Source organism: Macaca fascicularis, chromosome 20 (assembly GCF_037993035.2).
Source record: "Macaca fascicularis isolate 582-1 chromosome 20, T2T-MFA8v1.1".
Classification (NCBI taxonomy): Eukaryota; Metazoa; Chordata; class Mammalia; order Primates; family Cercopithecidae; genus Macaca; species Macaca fascicularis.
Genome location: NC_088394.1, coordinates 2381130 through 2405192, shown reverse-complemented (window position 1 = coordinate 2405192; position 24063 = coordinate 2381130). Strand labels below are relative to the sequence as shown.

At 52.0% G+C, this 24063-nt stretch overlaps 1 protein-coding gene across 21 annotated transcripts in view; it reads right to left on the bottom strand.

Annotated features, from left to right (window-relative positions):
* The window catches only part of CRAMP1 (cramped chromatin regulator homolog 1), a 65894-nt gene that overhangs the window by 40598 nt on the left and 1233 nt on the right, over window positions 1-24063 (bottom strand). For 8 of the 21 annotated variants that reach the window (XM_045382379.2, XM_045382381.2, XM_045382380.2 and 5 more), the window contains exons 1-5: window positions 23602-23722; window positions 22704-23050; window positions 19876-20085; window positions 11126-11319; window positions 4519-4672 (exon numbers count right to left, since the gene is read on the bottom strand). In XM_045382379.2, the coding sequence (XP_045238314.2) occupies window positions 4519-4672; window positions 11126-11319; window positions 19876-20085; window positions 22704-23050; window positions 23602-23711 (1015 nt within the window). In that variant the 5' untranslated portion in view covers window positions 23712-23722. Of the gene's footprint in view, window positions 1-4518; window positions 4673-11125; window positions 11320-19875; window positions 20086-22703; window positions 23051-23451; window positions 23548-23601; window positions 23723-24063 lie in introns of those variants that run through there. The other 13 variants (XM_074028513.1, XM_074028515.1, XM_065537692.1 and 10 more) reach the window with 5 other exon arrangements.

Genomic DNA, 24063 nt, shown 5'->3' with positions numbered 1-24063 from the left:
CGGAGAAACAGGCTTTCAAGATACGAGGAGGATTCTAGACCATGGTACACTGCTAAGTACAGGCCAGCTGCTCTCAAAGGCTCTTCTGAGAGAAAGACCTAAGGGCTCATCAGACTTTTTTCTTTCTTTTTTTGAGATGGAGTTTCGTTCTTGTTGCCCAAGCTGGAGCGCGGTGACGCAATCTCCGCTCACTGCAACCTCCGCCTCCCGGGTTCAAGGGATTCTCCTTCTCCTGCCTCAGCCTCCCAAGTAGCTGGGATTACAGGCATGCATCACCACACCCTGCTAATGTTTGTATTTTTAGTAGAGACAGGGTTTCACCATGTCAGTCAGGCTGGCGTCAAACTCCTGATCTCAGGTGATCCGTCCGCCACGGCCTCCCAAAATGTTGGGATCACAGGTGTGAGCCACCACGCCGGCCTCATCAGACTTTCTTAAAGGAGGCCATGACTCAGGAAGCTTTAAGATCCACTATTCAGTAGACAAGCAAAATGTGGCCATCACCCAGTTGAAAATTATCCAGCCATAAAAAGGACTGGCACACGCTACATCACAAACGAACCGGGAAATCCAACGCTGAGTGAAAGGAGCCAGGCACAGAAGGACATGTAGCATGTGATCCCATTTCTATGAAACGTCTGGAGTAGAAAGAGCCATAGAGACAGGAGGTAAACTGAGGGCTCCCAGCACCAGGGTACAGGGTTTCCTTCTGGGCAGTGGACATATTCTGCAACTAGAGAGTGGCAATGGCTGCATAACCTTGTAAGTGCATTAAGAACCACTAAGTTGTACACTTTAAAAGGGTGAATAATATCCCCATTTCTAAAATATGTTTTTAAAAGTCCACCATTTGAGGCCGGGTGCGGTGGCTCAAGCCTGTAATCCCAGCACTTTGGGAGGCCGAGACGGGCGGATCACGAGGTCAGGAGATCGAGACCATCCTGGCTAAAACAGTGAAACCCTGTCTCTACTAAAAAAAAAATACAAAAAACTAGCCGGTTGAGGTGGCAGGCGCCTGTAGTCCCAGCTACTCGGGAGGCTGAGGCAGGAGAATGGCGTGAACCCGGGAGGCGGAGCTTGCAGTGAGCTGAGATCCGGCCACTGCACTCCAGCCTGGGCAACAGAGCAAGACTCTGTCTCAAAAAAAAAAAAAAAAAAAAAAAGTCCACCATTTGAAATGACAAAAAGAAAAAAACCCGCAACCCAGAGAGAAGAAAGCAGCACCAGGAGCAAGACAGCGCAGACGAGGGGCCCCTGGGGAGGTGAGACCTGGGACAAAGCAGGGCTTCTGGCAGTGTCCCTGATGCCCCGCCTGGCCCCACGGCCTCCGAGGTGGCACCTCATGTTTTGTTGCACACTCAGGGACAGGAACCAAGCTCACCTCATCCAAATTTTGAGTTCATGAAACAAAATCTCCTCCGAGCAATGGACAGCAGCAGGGAGCCGCAGATGTGCATGGAAACCACAGGAGATTAATACAATGAACACACACGCAAGGCCATGGCTCCCAAGCTGGGGGTGGAGTCAGTCCCTTTCACGCTCCTCACTTGCCACCACTCTGCGTCTTACTCCACCCGACGAGTCAGACAAACCCATGATAAAGTGCGCGCGGTGCGCTCTTCCAAACCCCAAAGCACAAGGCCGGGTGCGGCAGCTCACACCTGTAATCCTAGCACTCTGGGAGGCAGAGGCCGGTGGACTGCCTGAGCTCAGGAGTTCAAGACCAGCTTGGCAACATAGTGAAACCTCATCTCTACTAAAAAATATAAAATTAGCCGGGTGTAGTGGTGGTGCGCACCTGTAATCCCAGCTACTCGGGAGGCTGAGGCATGAGAATCACTTGAACCTGCGAGATGGAGGTTGCAGTGAATTGAGATTGTGCCATTGCACTCTAGCCTGGGCAACAGAGCAAGACTCTGGCTCAAAAAAACAAAATAAAACAAAACTCCAAAGCACGCTAAAAATACATGTAACATGAAAAAGTTGCCACTCTGTTTGATGTGCATGCCACTTTGCTTGATGTGACAGTCCATGGGGCCAGTCACTTCACAGTGTCCTGGTGGCCTCCAGCTGGGCAAGTCAGCATCGGGTGCCCCAATGCCGCTGCACGCTGGCACAGAGGCAGGCGGCCCTGCTGAAGAGAAAACCAGGGCCATCAGAGAACTCGGGAGAACAGTGAGCTCAACAAGAAGGTGGCACATCATGTGGGGTCAAGCCAAAGATGCACGAAAAGGAGACACCAAGGCTGCAGGAGCCTGCTGTGTCAGATCAGGAAGAAGGGGAGACAGGGAGAGAGGGAAGCACAGAGGCCCACACGGAGAAGGGGAAAGGACCTGTGTCGTTGGGTGTGACCCCCAGAGAGATGTGAGGGAGCATTTACTCTTCACCCTAGACGGAGAGAAGGGCCAAAGAGGAATGAGGCCTCCTCACACCAGGAAGTTTAGGATTAGGAGGTTGTTTAACAGAGAAACAACCTTAGGATTAGGAGGTTGCTTAACAGTGACAAAATTAGAAAAGAAATGTTTGCTTTGACTGCTTTCTGAAATTGACTTGGGAGAAAGCTTGGGTTGGCAAGTAGAATGTGCATTTGAACCTCAGAAGAGGAGATGAGTCTACGCCGGGAGCCTGAGGGTCCCAAGACGCTCCCCATCCTACCTGCCGGTGGTTCAAGCAAAGCACGCTGGACTGAAGCTCCTGGAATCCCATCCCTCTCTCTATACCTCGTCTACTAAATAGCTGTCCAGTCCCCTCCGCTGCTGGCCACCTTCCCCGTGGAGAGCTTTCCAAGACCAGCCACAATGGGTGGCAGATCCGCTCTCATAGACTGACTTTCTTTTTTTTTTTTTTGCGACGGAGTCTTGCTCTGTCGCCAGGCTGGAGTGCAGTGGTGCAATTCTCCTGCCTCAGTCTCCCGAGTAGCTGGGAGTACAGGCGCGCACCACCATGCCCGGCTAATTTTTGTATTTTTAGTAGAGATGGGGTTTCACCATGTTGGCCAGGACGGTCTTGATCTCTTGACCTTGTGATCCGCCTGCCTCTGCCTCCCAAAGTGCTGGGATTACAGGCGTGAGCCACCGCGCCCGGCCTGTTTTTCAAAAGGGCACTAATGAACAGTGCAAAGGACAGACGACACAGGAAGAGGCTGACAGTGAAGTCAGTGCTGCGTGCCACTCTGGAAGGCACGAGGCCACTCACCACAACCTGACATTAGTCACAACAGTCTTGGATGACAGGATCCAACCAGTGCTGAGATTTCAAATCAACAAATGAGCTGAACATGAGAAGACCAGCATAGGCATCAAATATAGGACAAAACGGAATTGATGTGCCATAAATAGGTGAAGTCAGCAGAAAATCTTACGTTAATGGTCACACGGATACAAAAGCAAACAAACAAAACCACAGCGGCAGCAGACCCGAATCAAGGGGTGCCCCTAACGTGCAGAGACCAACAGCCGTTTCCATGAATCTCCAGATATTTCGCAACAACCTCCCAGTGAAGGTTCTTCAGTGGAGAAGTTGTGTGGTGGGCAGGGGGTGTCTGCGGCCCTCAGGGCTCTGCCCAATCACACAGGGGAGCTGGGTCCTGGCTCTTCCCAAAGCTCTGGGCAACGCTGATGCACCATGGTCAAGATGCCATAACCCACCCAGAGGACACCACAGGAATGGCCAAGGCAAGTACTTTAGGTCACCACGAGGCATAAGCAAGGGCACAAGGAGGGGCAGCATGGCCACAGTCCAGGTACCCTGGGTCAGAACGTGAGATATCTGAAAGAAGGGTCAGAAGGCAGAGGGGTGTCCTGGGGGTGCATCTGGAAGGACCATGCTGTGCGTGAAGCTGCAGGAATGAAGAGCAGGGCCCAGCACAGGTACGCTGCTGGAGAGGTGGTTCTGATAGGCAGAGGCAGGAGGCGGCTAAGACTTCCGGGGACAGAGATGGTGATGGACAGAGCGTCATCCGGAGAAGCCACCAGCAGCCAAAGGGTGCTCTGAGCCAGAAGCCAGAATTGTACCTGGGGATGACTTGGTCCTGTGACTAAAGAAGGGCCTGCACAGATCTGGGTCCCAGTATAGAGGGCGAGAGGCCTAGGGAGGCTGGCCATCCCCCAGGCAGACCAGCGCCAGGCACGGTGCCTGCGGCCCAAGCCCCTCGCCCGACCATGGTGCTATCATTTGCAGTGGAGACCACAGGCTTCAAGTGAGCCAGGGACCGAGAACTCACACACACTCAGAGCCAGTGGAAACTCACACACACTCAGAGCCAGTGGAAACCCACAAAACGTAGCTCAGAAAAGCAGTGGTAAGAACCCTGGAGCACGGGATGCCACTTGCTGACAACTTGGTTTGACTTAGACGGCACATGATCAGTCAAAGCTCTGCAAGGCAAGGAGCCCCAGGCCAAGTGGCTGGTGAGAAAATGCCAGAAAGCAGGTCCGGCCGGCTTGCTGGAAGCTGCGCTCTGAGCAGAAGCTGGCCCTGCCTGTGGGCACCCCCAAGCCTGGCCCGTGGCGCACTCACCGTGGTCAAAGTCGATGTACTTGGTGATCTTGTGCCAGGTGCGGTAGTAGAAGTGGCGGACCTGCTCCTTGTTCTTCACCATGCTCGCTGGCTTGCCTTTCTTCTTGTACTTCAGCGCAATATTGTTCTGAATCGCTTCAAAGTCTTTCCCATGCTGGAAAATAAATTCCATGATAAATGTAGAGGGGTTAAAACAATGTAGCTTTCTGTGCAAGCTGGACCCTTTCCAAGGTTCCAGGAAAGGAGAAAGGAGGCAGGCTGTGGACGAACAAGCTGCCCTTCTCAGCTCTTATCTGTGTATGAACTTCAACTTCGATTCCCTAGAACCTTAGGTTTTAATCAGGATAAAGGAGCAATGGGACCAGGAACAGAAGGATCAGAGCACAGGGATACCAAAGAGGCAAGCACTCTAGACAGGAGAAACATAAAGCTCATCACTTGGACAAATGGCTTAATGGCTAGAGTTCTTCAGAGACCATGAAATGAGACACCTCCATGAAGAAAAGCTCTGGAAGAGAAGCAATGTAGTCGTTACGGCATCTTAAAGAACATATCGGAAACATCCTCACTGCTTTAATCCGACAAAAAATATTCCATATTCAAACAAGGACAGCAAACGTGAACATTTAGTAAGTGAACCGCACAGAATATACTGATTATACCTGGAGGCCAACCCTTCTTTAAATACTTCTGTGCAAAAGCTGCGTGTGACTTAGACTTTCAGAAAAGAACTTGTGTTCTACAGAACAGCCTCACCTCAGTGCTGCTTCAGGCACTGCCATAGAGAACCGAAGAACCGAGCATCTGATCATCTCATCAAAGCCAAGCTCCTAAGCACTGGCAGGGCTCAGCAGCAACCAGCACCCTCAGCGCCCAGGCCTTGGTTTCTAAATACCACTTTGCAAAGGGAAGCTGGGCTCCCAGGAGAAACAGCCGACTGCACAGCAGTGAGCAGCCACTGAGTCTGCAATGCCTGACGGCACCAACACATGAGAATACACTGGTAGGCGATGGGGACATGAGAAGAGGACATGGGAGCCAGCATGAGGCTCCCAGTGGCCAAATGGGGTACCAACGAAGTGAGAAAGCCAACAATGGCATGACGGATCATGACCCCCAGAAGAAAGCCAGCATCTGCCAGTCTACATGGTGCAGATAACAGAGTAACTACACATGTGGGGGAGAAGACAGGGCTCCTCTTGGCACAGGACTCCCAGTCAGTAAACGTAGAAAGAATAAAGGAAACAGAAGGTCCTCACCGTGAGCAAACACCACAGTAACAACTGCTTCGGGGAAAAGGCAGCAATGGCTGCTGAAATCAGTGGGAGCAAAGAATGATGAGAAACACGGTATTTACACAGCCTCAAAGCCAAGCCACGACCCAGCCATGGTGAGACCTGGCGGAGGCCACCTGAGGGCAGCGACCAAGGCAAACACCACTGGGGCGGAGACAGAACACAATGGGCCGCCAACTGGATGCGCCAAGAGGGACACAGTATCACTGTTGTGGAATTCTTGATAGAAATGTGTAACACAGAATCACGAGGAAACGGCAGATCAACCCAAACTGACACAAGGGACATTCTACAAACCAACACGCTGTGAGTCTCCACAAGTGTTGAGGTCATCAAAGACAAAAAAAAACCATGCAAACAAAAAACAAAAACCCAGGAGCTGTCCCAGGTCACAGGAGACAGAGGAGTTTGGGCAGCCAGGTATGGTGCAGCATTCTGGCCAGGCTGGACCTGAGTGGGACCCTAGTTACTCTGAATCCCGCCTGCAAAGGAGCAGGAAGGGCCGTGTCTGTGCTCATATCCTCACTGCGGCGGCCCTAACGCTGTGGAGGCAGGGTGGAAGGGAACTGCTTTGTGCTGTTTTTGCAACTTTTTAAAAGTCTGAAATGTTTCAAAATGAAAAGTTAAGGGAGCCAGGTAGTGGCTTGTGCCTGTAATCCCAGCACTTTGGGAGGCTGAGGCGAGAGAATTGCTTGAGCCCAGCAGTTTGAGACCAGTTTGGGCAACATAGTGAAACCCCATCTCCACAAGAAACTTAAAAATTAAGCCAGGCATGGTGGCACATGCCTGTAGTCCTAGCTACTTGGGAGGCCGAGGCGGGAGGATCATCACTTGAGCCCAGGAGGTCAAGGTTGTAGTGAGCTATGGCACCCCTGCACTCCAGCCTAGGTGACAAAGCAAGACTGACTCTCAAAAAAAGATGGTTTTTTAAATTAAAAACAAAAAACATGCTGATTAAGGGGTAGTAACTGGGGAGTGGGATCCTCAGGGAAATGTGAACCTGGGGACCGGCGGGGGCTGGCCCCCAACCCTGTCCATCTCAGAAGACTCTTGGCAACTGGGGGAGCGTGAGATGAGTTGGAGGGGCCGGTGGGGGGAGGCGGCACTGTGCTTGACACATTGACACATTTTAGGATCTGTAACTCCCAGCAACACAGGCTGGAGGTGAAGACAGAAGCTGCTGTGGGCTGGAGGGTGGGCCTGGAAGGCTGGCACCTCAGTCTGGGTGCAAAAATGAAATGAAAAATTAAAAACTTTAGAAAAAGTAAAACTTGTTCATTGTTTTCAAAAGGAATGGCAGGTAAAGCATGAAGAGGCGAAGCAGCATGAAGGGCTTTCCTGCAGGGTCCAGGCAGGCCCAGCCCTCCCCACACTCCCTGGGCCTTGGCGAGAACCATGATGAAGCAACTTGATGGCTTCTGCATGTCACTGCGGGGTCGTCTACTCAGAGGTTCCCTGAGAACCCGGGTTCCAGGCCTCCTGCTCGCCTGTTCTTAACCTCTGCGGCCTCCTAAAGTCCCAGGGCATCTGTGTTGCGCCTGCCGTGTGTCTCCGAGGCAGCAAGCCCCACCAGACTTCTTCTTATTCTCAGTGTGACAAGACTGCTCTGTCCTGAGTCAGGAACCAGATGCACAGACGCTAACAGCAGTGAGAACAAAAGACAGGCAGGGCCGAAAGTCCGAGGAAGCCGTCTGGGGTGAAGAGACATCTGCAGTGTCCACAGAGCTGTGGAGATGCTAACAGGCTGAGGATGCCCCCGGCTGCCTGTGCACAGACGGGGAAGGCGTAGGTGGGGACAGAGAAGGGGAGCACCACGAAGCACAGAGGCCAGAGCAGAGGCCGCAGTCATCGTGCAGACGGTGAGAAGGAAGCACAGGACGCTGGCTGTGTGGCTGTCAGGTAGGAAATCAAGAACTGTATGGCAAAAACAAGCACGGACAATGGACGGATATAAGCAGGAACAGGAACATGAAATGAAGTCCGGGCTGGGTCTGTGCAGACCTGCCACAGAAATGGAAGGGTATTCAGAGGAAGGAGGCCAGTGCCCTGCCACAGGTGAATGCCCTCCCTGCCACAGGGAGAAGTCTGGAAGGGCTGTAACTGGACAGGCGCCAATCTGAGCATGCCCAGCACTGCCCAAAGTAGGGTGGGCAGGGGCACCACTCTCGCCTGAGGAGCAGCTGAAGCAGGAGAGAATTCAGTCCATGATCAGGAGTGACCAACTGAGGCCCAGTGACGGCCGTGGGGTCCCTGCATCCAGTCAGGCCCCAGCCAGCCTAGCTGCACCCCTCCCAGGGAGGCATCAAAAAGGCAGCAGTGGCCATGACAGCATGGCAGGAGCCGCACTTCTCAGAGCAGAGGCCTGTGCCCAGCCACCGTCACCCCACAGCTCCAGGGTTCAGTCACACCTGCCACTGGCCAGTCAGCCATACATCAAGACCCCACCAGAGGCCCACATTGTTTTGATGAGACTCACAATGCAGAAATAAAACGTGTTAGGCCACATGCAGTGGCTCATGCCTGTAATCCCAGCACTTTAGGAGGCTGAGGTGGGCGGATCACCTGAGGTCAGGAGTTCAAGACCAGCCTGACCAACATGGTGAAACTTGGTCTCTACTAAAAATACGAAAATTAGCTGGGCGTGGTGGCAGGTGCCTATGATCCCAGCTACTCGGGAGGCTGAAGCAAGAGAATCGCTTTAACCCGGGAGGCAGAGGTTGCAGCGAGCCGAGATCACGCCACTGCACTCTAGCCTGAGCAACAAAAACAAAACTCCGTCTCAAAAAAAACAAAAAACAAAAAACAAACACGGTCCTCTCTCTTGCCCTCGCTCTTTCTCACATACATACTCAGATACAGAGAACCCACAGCAGAAAGCATTACATGATCAGAACAGCCAATTATTAATTATTATTACTAATTCAGGACTTCAGAACTCCTCAAAAAGCATCCGCCCGATAGAAAAACTCTAATGAGCACCTTAACCCAATGGGAAGGAAACGAACTAAACTGCTTGAATAAAGGTAAAGGGGGGTCATTAACAAGGAACTCTTCCTCTGCTACTTTTTTTTTTTTTTTTGAGACGGAATCTCTCTGTCGCCCAGGCTGGAGTGCAGTGGCCGGATCTCAGCTCATTGCAAGCTCCGCCTCCCGGGTTTACGCAATTCTCCTGCCTCAGCCTCCCGAGTAGCTGAGACTACAGGTGCCCGCCACCTCGCCCGGCTAGTTTTTCGTATTTTTTAGTAGAGATGGGGTTTCACCGTGTTAGCCAGGATGGTCTCGATCTCCTGACCTCATGATCCGCCCGTCTCGGCCTCCCAAAGTGCTGGGATTACAGGCTTGAGACACCACGCCCGGCCTCCTCTGCTACTTTTAATGGACAACCACATCTCCTGCTCCCGGGCACCCAGACCTTCTTACAGAGGCTACAGTCTTGCCAAGGAGGAAAGGCCACGCCACAGGAGTAATTGTTTCAGGCAAGAATCAGCAATGGTTGCTGATTCTGAAAATATTCCAGGAATCGCAGGTCCTCCAAGACCAACAAACAGCTTAAAGGCACGATTTGGGGCTAGAATCTATATACAAAAACAGCCTCCTTGCTGTGCTCTAGGATCTACACAAAAACAGCCTCCTTGCTGTGCTCTAGAATCTACACAAAAACAGCCTCCTTGCGGTGCTCTAGAATCTACACAAAAACAGCCTCCTTGCGGTGCTCTAGATCCTCAAAGGGAAGAAAAGGAACACACGAATGTGTTTAAATGACTTCATACCTACTGAAACGGGACTCATGCACACTACTCTTCGGACAATCAGAGTCAAGCCACACTGTCACGGCAGTCGGGTCCACCTGGCGTGGGCAGAACCTAACCTGAAGCCCAGGGCGGGAGCGACCCTGGCCACGGCATGCACCGTAGTCAAGTCTCACGCCCACGTTTATGGGTGTCTCCTTTTCTAATGCCTCTCTAAACACCTCATTCCAGAGCCTCCATTTCTTTCTTTAGCATTCTGCTCCCCAGGCTTGACAAGACTTCTCCATCACACCAATTAATTAGCTACTAAAAGAATAAGGCTCCTGGGAGGCCAAAGTGGGCAGACTGCCTAAGCTCAGGAGTTCGAGACCAGCCTGGGCAACAAGGTGAAACCCCATCTCTACTAAAATACAAAAAATTAGCGGGCATGGTGGCCTGTGCCTGTAGTCCCAGTTACTCAGGAGGCTGAGGCAGGAGAATTGGTTGAACCCAGGAGGTAGAAGTTGCAGTGAGCCAAGATCATATCGCTGCACTCCAGCCTGGGCAACGGAGTGAGACTCCGTCTCCCCAAAAAAAGGACAAGGCTCACTGATCATGAACCTACTTCTAATATTGTATGCCAAAGAAGCAGTCTAAAGTATGAAACGTGCACACAGATGTTTACCACAGAGTAAACATCACTTGCAACAACAGAATCTGGAAGGATCTCAGTCGTCCTTAACCACACAGGAATGGCCAAGCAGAGCAGTGGCTGGCCAGGGCCTCGAGGGCCACCCTGTCCGGTGTAGCTCTTCAACTCTGCACTGCGGTGGCAGCAGCCGCAGACAGTACATCCACCCTGGCCATGGCTGTGCCCCAACACGATGTTTTTACAAAAGCAAACAGTGAGCACACAGGCAAGGAGAACATTTACGGGCGTTAAAAAAAATACAGAGCAAAAGAACTATGAAACACCATGAATAATGCAAGCAATGGTAATTAAAAAGTATGCTCACAATAATTACAAGGATTTAGAAAACAATAATGCAGGTGAAACTGGCCAGCAGGGAGCACGGGCATTCACTGGGCAGTGGGGTCAGAGAGTGACTTCTCTCTATTTTTAGGACTTTCCATTGTGTCTCAAGTCAGCGGCAACATCTCGTGAGGTTTCTCAGCTACGCTGGCCCCCGCGGCAAACACTCCCTTGTGCCTCCCCTCAGAGGCCATCCCTCCTAAACCAGCCCACTCAGCACAAAGGGAAGGCCCTGAGACAAGAGGGCCTTCAGTCAAGAACATCTCTGAGAGACAAGCGGTGAGAATATCCAAAAGGAAATGAAGGAAACACACAAAAACACCTCCTCACAGACACCTCACCAGTAATAGCTTCTAAAATCTCAGTGAGGAGATAAAATGGCCAAGGTCAGTGGGCAGGGCCTGGAGCCCACACCAGCCTCGGCCACTGCAGGGGTCCCCCAGGAACCTGCGTTCTAGAATCTAACAGCAGAGAGGAAGCACGGGGAGCGGAGGGCAGGGCTCTGAGAGGGATGCCCAGGCTGCCTGGCCGTGCCTCTACAGCCTACTCACCTCGTACAGCCCCTCGAAGAAGGTGTTCTTGTCCTCTGTGCTCCACGACTCCCACTGCCGCCGGACCTTTTTGCCTTCTTCCTTCTCGCCACCAGAAGACCCTAAGTTCCGGGAGGAGGAGCGCGAGCCCCCTGCAGGGGCCGCAGGGGCAACCCCAGACACATTTCCAGACGATGATCCACCACCTTCAGCTCCTTGGAGAGAAAGCACCGTACAGTGATCTGTTCCCGAAAGCTGGCGGGCCGGGCAGGACAGAGGGCCAGAGGGAGGGAAGGGCCCACTGCCCTGAAGTCCCACTCCACACTCCTCAACTGAGGACACTGGCAGACAGCACTCAGGACCCACGGCGCCAGCGAGGCTGCTCAGGACTGCCAGGATCTTTACCTGGCCAAATGACCCTCAAATGCTTTTACAGTTAGCAAAGGAGCACGATTCTATGTGAAACCGTGTACCAGCACAACACTGCCGCTTAAGACACACTGTCCACAGTGCAGACAGAGATCTCTTCCATCTGCAAAATGAAGCCTCACGTCACATTTCGTGCATGCTTCTTTTGCAAATGAGGTTTTTGGCTGAAATATTCTTACTATCTTTTCAAAAAAGTAGGTTGAGATTCAAGCTCGAGAAAACATTTAAACGTGTACAACACCACCTTCTTTTAGATTAAATCAGTGCTTCGGAATATGAACCATTTAATGCCTAAGAATCTTTAGTCTTAAAACTCCTTATCCTCAATCAATGCCCACCAACAAAATGTACCGTTCTCAGAATGACCTGGTAACCTTGCAAATCCTACTACAACATCAGTCCCCAATCTCATGCCGAGTCCTCTGAGACCAGGCAAGGAGGGAAAAGCCCAAGACGACCCCAAGGAGGTTTCAATCCCCAGCTGTGAACTGAGAACCCCGGCCAGGCTCCGCCGAGACCGCGGGCAGAGATGTGGCAGGAGTCAAAGACCGCAGATGAAAACTTTTCATGGCCTGACACACTCCTCCCACCCATCTCAGTTCCTCCTTGCACTGGGAGCGGGAACTGTCAGGGTATCCCTGTGATAACCAGGGTTCTCTTTATATGGAACTGCAGGACCACAAAAAGTTGGGAAACCTTCAAACTCTGAAACAAAAACGTTTAAAAATCAAAAGCCAGCTGGGCGCGGTGGCTCACTCCTGTAATCCCAGCACTTTGGGAGGCTAAGGTGGGTGGATCACTCGAGGTCAAAAGTTCGAGACCAGCATCCCCAGCATGATGACACCCCATTTCCACTAAAAATATAAAAATTAGCCAGGCGTGGCCAGGTGCAGTAGCTCACGCCTGTCATCCCAGCACTGTGGGAGGCTGAGGTGGGTGGATTACGAGGTCAAGAGATCGAGACCACAGCAAGACTGTGTCTTCAAAAAAAAAAAAAAAATTAGCCAAGTGTGGTGGCGCGCCTGTAGTCCTAGCTACTTGGGAGGCTGAGGCAGGAGAATTGCTTGAACCCAGGTAGTGGAGGTTGCAGCAGACCAAGACTACACCAGTGTGCTCCAGCCTGGATGGCAGAGCGAGACCCTGTCTCCAAAAAAAAAAAGGGAAAAGCCAAGCAAACGTAGATTATTGTAAAAATGCTTTCCTAATGAGATAACCACAGGCTCTTCCGTCCAGATCCGCTTCCGGGTCGACCCGGAAGGGGGCTGTGCCTGGGCAGCCACATGCAGGCTGGAGGCTCAGTGCCTCACCCGGTGGTGGTCTGTCTTCAAATTTGGAGGCGGAGGTTGCAGAGAGCAGAGATCGCACCACTGCACACCAGCCTGGGCGACAGAGTGAAACTCAGGATAAAAACAACAAAAAAAGAGCTTAAAAGAGAAAAAAACCTCAGCCTCTCAGTCGCACCAGCCCCATTTCTGGTAGTCAACGTCCGCATGCGGCCATCATTGCAGAGAGAGCTACCAGACGGTGCTGCACCTGAATGTCCAGTATTCACAGCCCACTGGCGTGGAATAAACAATGCGTTCCAAGTGTGTCCCGCCCAGCCAGCTTTCCGGCTGCTCCATTCCCATCCTGCACAGACAACAGAAACAAAACTCAGGTATGCAAACGCTCTGCGCTACAAACTAGGTTAATCAAACGCCTGACATGTTATCTGGCCCTGCTCATTTCTCACCAAACCTGGACTTAATCAACCTGGTGCTTCCCCAGAACCTGGGGCTTTCGCAGATGATGGACAGGTTCAGATGCCATTGGAAACATGACTCTTCAGTACAGGAGCGTGGATTCCTCACGTGGAGTCACTTCTGCAAGGACTGCCTGTCCACCTCTGCACCACCCACAACAAAGGCTTGCAGAGCCATTTTCAGGTTCCTAAGAAACACTCGCCAAACTATCTTTTTCCAAGACCACAATTTGCTAACCGGCTCTGCCATTACATATCAGGTTTATTTTTGCTAGCCCATGTTGACATTAGGTATATTTGAAAAAGTAACAGACATAAATTTCCTAAAATTCCATAATCCAGATGTCTTGCTAAATCTTACTGGATCACAGCACTGGTGATCCAAGACAAGGAGAGTGAAACAGTAAACGCTAACAGAATGGAGTGTCTGAGCTGGACGGGTTCTCAGAGGTAGAGAGGAGGCAAAGGCACACAGAAGTGAAAAGAAGGCACAACAGTAAAGGCAGCTCTGACGAGGCTGGTAAAACAGCACCCATTCCTCAGAGGAGCAGGCCACCTCCCAGCAGCCCGAGGCAGGTGCGAGGTGCTCACCCTTTCCTTCTGATGTTTTAAAAATGACACATTCTCAGTAGAGAAAAGTAAAGCAAGATGTACATCCAGAAAAGAAGGCAGGCCTGAGGTTGGGAGTTCAAGACAAGGCTGGACAACATGGTGAAACCCTGTCTCTACTAAAAACACAAAAATTAACTGGGCTTGGTGGTGGGCGCCTATAATCCCAGCTACTTTGGGAGGCCGAGGCCGGCGGATCACTTGAGGTCAGGAATTTGAGATCAGCCGGGCCAATATGGTGAAACCCCGTCTCTACTAAATACACAAAATTAGCCCCGTGTGGTGGCGTGCACCTGTAGTCCCAGCTACTCCGGAGGCTGAGACAGAAGAATCACTTGAAATCGGGAGGCAGAGGTTGCAATGAGCCGAGATCGAGCCACTGTACTCCAGCCTGGGTGGCAGAGATTGTCTCAAAAAAAACAAAGCAGATTGCCAGGGGTGGTGGCACACACCTGTAGTCCCAGCTACTTGGATGGCTGAGGCAGGAGGACTGCTTAAGTCCATGAGTTCAAGACCAGCCTGGGCCACACAGGGAGACCTTGTCTCTACAAAACAAAACAGACAAAAAACTCCCAAAAAACACGACAAGAAAGCAAATCGCCCCAAGTACATTATTCTAGACTTGGAATGCTTTTTTGGTTGTTGTTGGACAAGGAGTCTTGCTCTGTCACCCAGGCTGGAGTGCAGTGGTTCAATCTTCGCTTACTGCAACCTCTGCCTCCCAGGCAGTCAATTCTGGCACCTTACCCTCTCAAGTAGCCAAGATTATGGGCACACACCACCACACCTGGCTAATTTTTTGTATTTTAGTAGAGATGGGGTTTCACCGTGTTGCTCAGGCTGATCACGAACTCCTGAGCTCAGACAATCCACCGGCCCTGGCCTCCCAAAGTGCTAGGGTTACAGGCATGGGCCACTGCGCCCGGCCTAAACTTGGAATGCTTTTTAAAAAAGAATCACAGACTTCAAAGCAGAAATGGACGGTGGCCTCTGGTTTACCCCTAAAATTTCAGATGCAGAAGCGGCTTCACTGCTTGACCTCGGCTCACTCAGTGACTACAGCTCAAGCGAAATGAAAATAGAAAGTGAGACCAGAGACACCTGGTGGAATACAACAATGGCAACTTGGGCAAGGCCACCCTCAGCTCAGAGAAATTCAGATGAAAACAAAAGGTGATGACTGAAGGAGAAGACAGAGAAGCAACAAGAAAAATGAGAGGAGAAAGGCAAGAGATGGAAAGAGAAAACGACGTAAACAAAACTAGGTGGGCTTCTCTGGGTGCAGGACACCCAGCGAAAAGCAGAAGGCCAAAGCCAGGTCCATCTGTGACTGTTGTTGAGACCACAGAGGCTGAGCATGGTCTGCACAACGAGGAGAACCATCGAGAAGCCTGCAGGAAGTGGGGTGCAAAAGCAGGATCCCCAACAGTGTGCTCTTTGACAGCAAGAGCCGTGTGGGACTCTCCCACGCCCAGGCCTGGTCCCAGGCCTCACACATGGCAAGTGCTCAGTGATAGCACAGGGTCCCATGGAGCCCAGATAAAGGGCCTCCCCATGCTCCCCGTGCCCCTGGGCAGCCCCAGACAGCACATCCCAGGCTGCTGGGACCCAGGTTCTCCCAAACGGAACCCACCTTCCTGTTTAGTCCACGTCAGTACCACAGTTCTCCAGAGGCCACATTGCTACCTAATTTCCCCTTCCCATCTGCACTGCGTACTTCTCAAGCCAGCTCTGTGCTGCCCAAGTAGACAATTTCAACAGCCTCTTCTCGGGGCTCCCAAACCCCAGCACCTGCCGAAGCCTGCTGTGCAGAGTGTGCAGTGAGGGCACAGCCATGTGGCCCCAGTGCACTCTCCCAGCTGCTGACCCCTCTACCTAGCTCCAGACAGGCCCTACCACCTGCTCTTTGCAACACGTCCTCTTCCCCATCACATGTCCTAGGTTGGCCTGGAATGTCACCACCTGTACCCCTTCATATCACCTTAAGAACAATTATCCATATCTTTCAACTGGGGAAGCTGAAGCACGGGCTGAGTAGGTCACCCACAAAGCCACACAGCTGCTCAGTGCCCAGCAGGCCTGGAAGTAACAGAACCTGCATTTAAATGGCGCCTTTAAAATGCATTCAAATGCCCTGTTTCTTCCTGTCCTCGCAATGTCCTGTCCTCACAATGTGTAGCTATCTCCATCTTACAAATGGGGAAACTTTCACAAGTTATTAATAGCAATATGTCATTTAAAAAAAAATGAAATGGGGAAACTGAGGCTTTAAAAGCCCCAAAGTCAGTAGTCAGCAAGAACCCAGCAACCTTCTCACTCGAAATCCAGGCGTTTCCCATGTCGTGCCGTCAGAACAGCTCTGAAAGCCAAGCAGCACACACTGTCCTGTCACAGAGCTGGAGGATCAGGGTCGTGGTGCGGGGGATACCGACCTCAAAGTCCCTCCCTCAGTCTGGAAAAGGCGAGAATTAAATGACTTACCCAAAGGCACGCGGCTAATAGACAGCCAGAGCTGGGCCTTTGGAAGATGTCTGTCTCTAGACGTCAGAGGTCAGACGCAAAAGCCCAGTGACACCCTGTCGTCGTCTCTAACATCAATTCACTGTCCTGGAGCACTCTTTCTGTGGTTTGGTGAACTTCCTTCCGAGGGTTAGGAACAGTAAAATCAAGAGTGACGGAAGACCCACTAACTGCGAGGAAGTCAGTGACTGGTCTGGAGGTGAGGGGACTGCAGTGAACACACACGTCTCCCCCATGCTTCACTCATTCTCAGCTAGAAAGGCACTGGTGACACCCGCTCGTGGAAGGGCATCTCCAGACTGGACCACGCCCCAACCCCAGCACAGGGACACGTCCTCACGGCCTACGTCTGCAGCATAAGAGTGCAGGGACCCTTCCCAGGAGGCCACGGATGGCGCAGAAACTGCAGAGGTCCGACGCATCCACCTGCAAGTCTCCTGAGGCATTCTGTGCCTCTCCTAACACAGGGCATTGCATCAGATGCTGGTGCTGGCAGCTCCGGTCTTGGAGCCGGAGTTGTGGCTGAAGGCTTTGTGGACACCATCTCCACCAAGGTCACACGGCAGGATCCTTCAAGCAAGCCAAGTTGCAGGCAAGGTGTCATCTCAGATGAGTCCTGAGCCTCCCTTACCCACATGCACAGTGCTGTCACTCCATCCTATACGACAGGCAGTCAGTGAGCAAACGGGGACCCCTCCCGACCTCACATCATGCCATCAATCTAAAGATCTGGTCCACACTCCAGGCGTGCCTGCAAGAGCCCTGGTCAGGGTCGCCCGACTCTGAGATGTTCTCTTTCAGGTTCTGAAGCTGACCTGAAAACTGATGGTCTCCACAACACCCCCGGGAGTCACTCACACCGTCCCCCTCTCTGCTGGGACTCCCACCCTCAATGCCTGCAAAGCTCAGTGTCCTCCTGCAAGCTCCGACCAGCACCGTCTCCTTGAAGATTCTCCCCTTCCACAAATATTTGAGAGAAACACAACTATAACTCCACTGTTTCTATAAAAGCGTATGCCCTCTTCATCAAACACCAGAAGATTTCTAATTGTATCCTGTAAGTATTTCACGATATCCCAACGAAACCGCAAACTCCTGGAACGTCTCATCTTTTCCGCGTCTCTAACGCGGTTCTTTAGTGTTAAAAATGCTGCTGTGCCAGGCGCGGTGGCTCATGCCTGAAATCCCAGCACTCCGGGAGGCCAAGGCGGGCGGATTACCTGAGCTCAGGAGTTCGAGACCAGCCTGGGCAACATAGTGAAAGCCCGTCTCTACTAAAATACAAAAAATTAGCCCGGCGTAGCAGCGAGCGCCTGCAGTCCCAGCTCCTCAGGAGACTGAGACAGGAGAATTGCTTGAACCTGGGAGGCGGAGACTGCAGTAAGTCGAGCTCGCACAACTGTACTCAAGCCCAGGCGACAGAATGAGACTCCGTCTCAAAAACAAAACAAAAACAAAAAACAAAACCCCGCTGCTGTTACCAATGTGACAAAGAGCTTCTACACACCACTTCATACAACAATGTTAATTTTCACATTTCTGATTTAGATATCTGGAAGCATCTCCCTGTTATCTCGATATCCTTATACAACCCAAAATAAGACACAAAAATGAAAATCGAAAAGTCTACTTCATTAGACAACTTCACAACTACAGACACCACAGAAACTAGTTTTAATATCAAAAGTATATAGGTATTTGAAAAGCAGCTCAGCCTTCAAACCATGTTTAAATGTTGCCTTACCTACTTTATCTTTTTTAGTTTTGTTTTGGTTTTGAAAGAGGGTCTTGCTGTGTCACCCAGGCTGGAGTGCAATGTCCACAGCTCCCTGCAGCCTCCAACTAGCAGCCTCAGGTGATCCCCCCGCCTCACACTCCGGAGCAGCTGGGACTACAAGTACAATCTTTTATAAGACGTCTCTTTGAAATATCTAGAAACTACAATCAGTACACAGATTATACAAAATATAAATTAGAGCAAATTGTGCACAGTTGTTTACCGATTCCTACACACAAATGACTGTCACTTCAGACTACACTACCCTATTTTGGAGATGGTGCATTTCCCCATCCATGATGGAACTGCAGTTCTTCGGAGTGAGTGAGGGGGGCTAAAATAAGCAGAGGCTCTCTGTCCCCACCCCCAGTGTTCTCTCATCCCATCTGCCCCAGCAGAGCACCAGCATTCCTGGACTTCTACTCGCCCCACAGGTAGGCCCCTTACCCCCCCAGCCTGTGCAGCCTCCTCCTGCAGTCCTGTAATCTTGAAGCTGCATGCATTTTTCATGGCAGAAACACCAGGTGCCTGTTAAACACCTTATGGCTTAAGGCAGGTGTTTATTTTTATTTTTATTTATTATTTATTTTGAGACGGAGGCTCGCCCTTGTTGCCCAGGCTGGAGTGCAACAGCGCAATCTCGGCTGACTGCAACCTCCGCCTCCTGGGTTCAAGCAATTCGGAGGCAGGTGTTTATTTTATCCCAAAGATGGACCAGTTTGCCCAGGGCCAGCCGGACCACGAACTGGCCAAACAGGGAACGGTATTAGGACCCTGTCATGTGACCGACGTCTTTCAGATGATTTCTGCGGCTCTGAGCCAAAATCTCCCGTGCGTCCCAGGGTCACGTGGGTGGTGTAGCAGAGCTGCAGGAATGTCTGTTTTGGGATTTCTGGCCTGCAGCTTACCTTCTGCTTAGGTTGAGCACGTGACTTAAACAATCTACTTCAGGTTCTGCACTCATCTAAAAGCAAAATTACAGAGATGCAAGATGCCTGGCACACAGGCACTAAATCACAGCTACCAACCCTTTATCAATGCAAAAAAATTTAAATTTGAAATTGTACTAGAGGCCAGGCGCGGTGGCTCAAGCCTGTAATCCCAGCACTTTGGGAGGCCGAGACGGGCGGATCACGAGGTCAGGAGATCGAGACCATCCTGGCTAACACGGTGAAACCCCGTCTCTACTAAAAAATACAAAAAAGTAGCCGGGTGAGGTGGCGGGCGCCTGTAGTCCCAGCTACTCGGGAGGCTGAGGCAGGAGAATGGCGTAAACCTGGGAGGCGGAGCTTGCAGTGAGCTGAGATTCGGCCACTGCACCCCAGCCTGGGCGGCAGAGCAAGACTCCGTCTCAAAAAAAAAAAAAAAAAAAAAAAAGAAATTGTACTAGAAAAAAAAGCATTTTGCATTGGAGCCAATAAACAGTCTCTTCTTACAGAGAAAGAAAACACACTCGCATGCACGGAAGTCAAGCAAGGAGAGACTTTCCTTTACTCCACAAGTCCTTTCTTCCAGATTCACTGTGAGAGTCTCCGGCCCACTGAGACTGAAACTGGCAAGGGCAGTAAGTAATCAACCAAAGGAACTGCCAGTGATTGAGTTACGTATTCCTTAGGCATAATCGAAGTTACATCATTTCCAAGTGAAAAATTGAAAAATGAAGTATTGATCGTTTCCTCACTGACAGATGCTCACCACTCCAGATGCAGATTTCTCCAGAATGTAAGAGGATTCTCCCCTGAGCATTGCTCTGAAGGTGAGCTAAAGAGTGTTGCGTGGCAACTGCCACCACCCGGCCTTCTTTTCTGACGGGTAATGGAAGTGACGACTGAGCAGAGGTCTCTCCAAAGACTGGTGTCAGAGGCTGTCCTGGGCAGTGAAGTGCCTCCCAAGGCACCGAGGAACCTGAAAGCAGAGAGCAGCGGACAGGCAGCCTTCCTTCCTGGGAAGCTCCGAGGCAGACAGTGGCCAAGAAGTTCTGAGATGCAAAGGAGACCCACTTCCTACTCCTCTCCCAAAAGCCACCATTACAGCTTAGTTTATTATTTGCTTAAAGATATATTTGCGGCCGGGCGCGGTGGCTCAAGCCTGTAATCTCAGCACTTTGGGAGGCCAAGACCGGTGGATCACAAAGTCAGGAGATCAAGACCATCCTGGCTAACACGGTGAAACCCCGTCTCTACTAAAAAATACAAAAAACTAGTCGGGCGAGGTGGCGGGCCCCTGTAGTCCAAGCTACTGGGGAGGCTGAGGCAGGAGGAGAATGGCGTAAACCCAGGAGGCGGAACTTGCAGTGAGCTGAGATCTGGCCACTGCACTCCAGCCTGGGCAACAGAGCGAGACTGCCCTAAAAAAAAAAAAAAAAAAGATATATTTGCTTGTGGCCAGGTGCAGTGGCTCATGCCCGTAATCCCAGCACTTTGGGAGGCCCAGGCGGGCGGATCACGAGGTCAGGAGCTCGAGACCATCCTGGCTATCACAGTGAAACCCCATCTCAACTAAAAGTACAAAAAAAAAAAAAAAAAAAAAAATTGGCCAGGCATGGTGGTGGGCACCTGTAGTCCCGGCTACTTGGGAGGCTGAGGCAGGAGAATGTTATGAACCTAGGAGGCGGAGCTTGCAGTGAGCTGAGATCACGTCTCTGTACTCCAGCCTGGGCCACAGAGCGAGACTCCATCTCAAAAAAAAAAAAAAAGAGATTATTTGCTTGCTAAAGTGGGATAATGGATGTGTCAGGAGGAGAACAAATTCTAATAAATTTGCATTTTATTAATATTAAAACATAATGAAAAGTCCCATGCTTCTCCAAGCCACACAACGGGACAAGAAGCAGAGAAAGAAGTGCCAGCGACCTGAGCGTGAACCAAGCTCAGGAAACGTTCTGCACTTTAGCAAGCCGCTCTCAACCATACAAACAAAAGCAAGCCTCCCCTCATCCCAACTGCCAAAACTCTACCTGATCACTAACTCTCAGCAGCACTTCACTTATTCATACTAGTAGCCACGGACACGTCTGAGAGTGCTTTCACACCGACGCACCATTTCATTTTAGCAGCTGCACTTCAAGGGGCTGAAGCAGCTGCTCTCGTTCCTTGTCTCACAGGTGAGCACACCCGACAGAGAAGCATCTCCAAGAGGGTGAAGGGGCAGAGCAAGGTTGAAGACCGGGGCATGGGGGACGAATGCCGGCTGGACACGAGGTCCAGGGCTTCTGAACCATGAACAACAAACCTTTGAAGGAACCATGGAGCTTACGTGAGCTTAGACATACCTGTAACTAGCAATAAAAAACTAGTAACAAGCAAAGCCACTCATGTTTGCCAAATTGATCAGCAACTTTCACACCAAAATAAATTTATATGAGGCAAGTTTTAAATTCTGAAACGTGCTAAGTTACCTTATATTTACATCTCTAAATAAGTATACTTATGTCAGAATTCTTTACCAATGTGTAAGGCCATGATTCCGGAGGCCAGCCTTCTTTGGTTGAGAATGAGGCAGGAGAAGTGGGCTCAATGAAACACACTTGGCACACATCTCCAAAGCAGGTTCTCCATTAGTTCCTAATATATTTCCTTTCCAAAACTACCAAGACCACTCAGAATTTAAATGAACATTTCCCAAGGAAGGAAGTGAAAGATTTTTTTTTCACGTGAAACTCACTGGAAGTTGATGTTATATTTGCTATTTATACAAAGTGCTGCACATGTGGTCGGAAACAAAAGGAATCAAAGAGCCATTCACCTGTGTAAGGAAAAGCACAAGGCTGAAATAGAAACAAAAGCAGACAACAATGAAGTACTGGCACATGGAGAACAAAACTAACATGTCGTTTTCTTACTATCTTGGTAGAGACCCCAGCTAAGTAGCAACATTCGCCATCACCTCAGAATACAAGGGCGAACACTACAAACTGTTGCTTGTTCACGTCCATCGTTTTCACCACTCTTTCCTTTCTTTGGCACAGAAGTAAACTCCAGTTGCAACTCAAAGGGCCCCATCTCTATGCCCTTCCTACTTTCAAGCCAGGAGCTCTTGAAGAAGAGGACAGTGAGTCCAAGTCAGACCCCAATGATCCTTTCTCCGCTTCTTACCCATCTTCCCCCAAAGAGTTTCAAAAGCCTGCTCCTTTGGTGCATTGCCACCGCCTGATGTCTGGGAAAGAGACACAGCAGGTACTTTTTTCTCTTCCCCTTTCCCAAATATTGTCCGCTGTTTGAAACAGACAACCATAGAAAACCATCAGTGATCCTTTGGGAAGGAAACAGCTTTAAGGGATATCTTCACTCCCCCCAAGAAAGGATATTCACTGCCTCTTCAAAGAGTTTAAATATAGAAAGTCGCAGCCTCTTCGAAGGAGAGAGGGGACACATGCCCGATAAGTGCCACCCAAAGTGAGGGCCTCAGTGCAGGCCGCGGGATGGGTGAGCTAGGGTGGAGCCCGGCTGGGGCGATGGGTTCCTCTCCCCCGCGGCACACCCCGGAGAGGGGCTGGGGTCTCCCAAGGTGACGGGTCGCCCTACCTTTTCCGCGGGGCCCCGAGCCACCGGCGTTGCCGCTCCCCAGGGCGCTCGGAGGGTCCTTCCTGGGCCTCTTGCTCTGCGGCCGCACGCTGGACCGGAGGAAGTGGTGCTGGTCCTGGGGGCTGCCTTGCGGCGGGGAAGACGCCTGCGGCGCGCCGGGGGGCGCGGGGGCGCCGTCGGCGCCGGCCCGGGGGGTCTTCTCGTCCCTCTTTGTGCCGCTGCTCTCCTCGGCCGCGTCTGCGCCGCCGGCCCCTTCTCCTTCCAGGGACTCCTCATCGGCCGCCCGCTTGCCCAGCTTCTTGAGCCCGTCCTCCCCGCTGCCGCCGTCGCCCAACTTCACTGTCATCCTGCGGCCGGGAGAGGGGAGGCGGCCGGTGAGGCGGGCGCAGGCCGGGAAGTTTAGCGGCCCCGACGCGCTCTCAACATGGCCGCCGTTGTTTGTTCCAAATCCCCTCTCGGCGGCTCGGCCCGGCCCGCCCGAGCCCGCCCGAGCCCGCCGCGGCCCCTGCCGCCCCCACGCCGCCGCCCCCGGCTCTGCCCACCGGCCCGGGACCCTGCCGGGCCTCCCCGGACGCCCCCTGGCCAAGGCCCGCGTCCAGACGCCCAGGCCGGCGGCGGGAGGGCGCGACAGCTCGGCGGACCCTGCCCGGCCCCGGCCCCGGCCCTTGGGGCTATGGGACCCCCGGAGCGGGCGCGAGTCCGGGCACGGCTGCGGGTCCGGGCCGCCGCGCCGCCCGCAGTCACCTACCCGGCGGGGCCGCGGCTCATGGCCTGGCCCTAAGCGCCGGCCTGGCTCCCTGCGCCGCCTCGGCCGGCCGGACCGCAGCCCCAGCCCTAGCCCCTCGTCCCACCCCCTCCCCGCCCCCCGAAAGGCGCGGGGCTCCCGGGCCCCGCGCACCTGCCCCGCGCGCTGGTCCCCAGGGTTGGCCCTAGAGGAGGGCGGAGGAGGCCGGATCCACCCTGGGACGGGAGAAGCGCGGGCTCGCCTGCCCGCACGGGGAACTCCATGGTGGCCCAATGCCGCCGGCCCGCCTGCTTATTTTAAAACACACGTAAAGAATAATCAGCTCCGGGTCTCTGGGAATCTTCTTCCCAGGGTGGGAGATGGGAGCTGCTGCGAGGATGTACCAGTCAAAAATGCTTTTGCAACAAAGGAGCCTGTTGCATGGAACAGGTTGGAACCACCCGGGAAAGTGACAGCCCAGTTATGTCCGGGTCCAAGGGCAAGAAGCGGTAGAAGACATGGGTGTGAAAACTCTTGGCAGCAATTAATAAAATTATTACGTTAACTTTGCTACCCACTGCCCTGTAAAATGTCAACAACAAAATGCAGTGACTAAAAATGCTGCAGCCCAGAAAG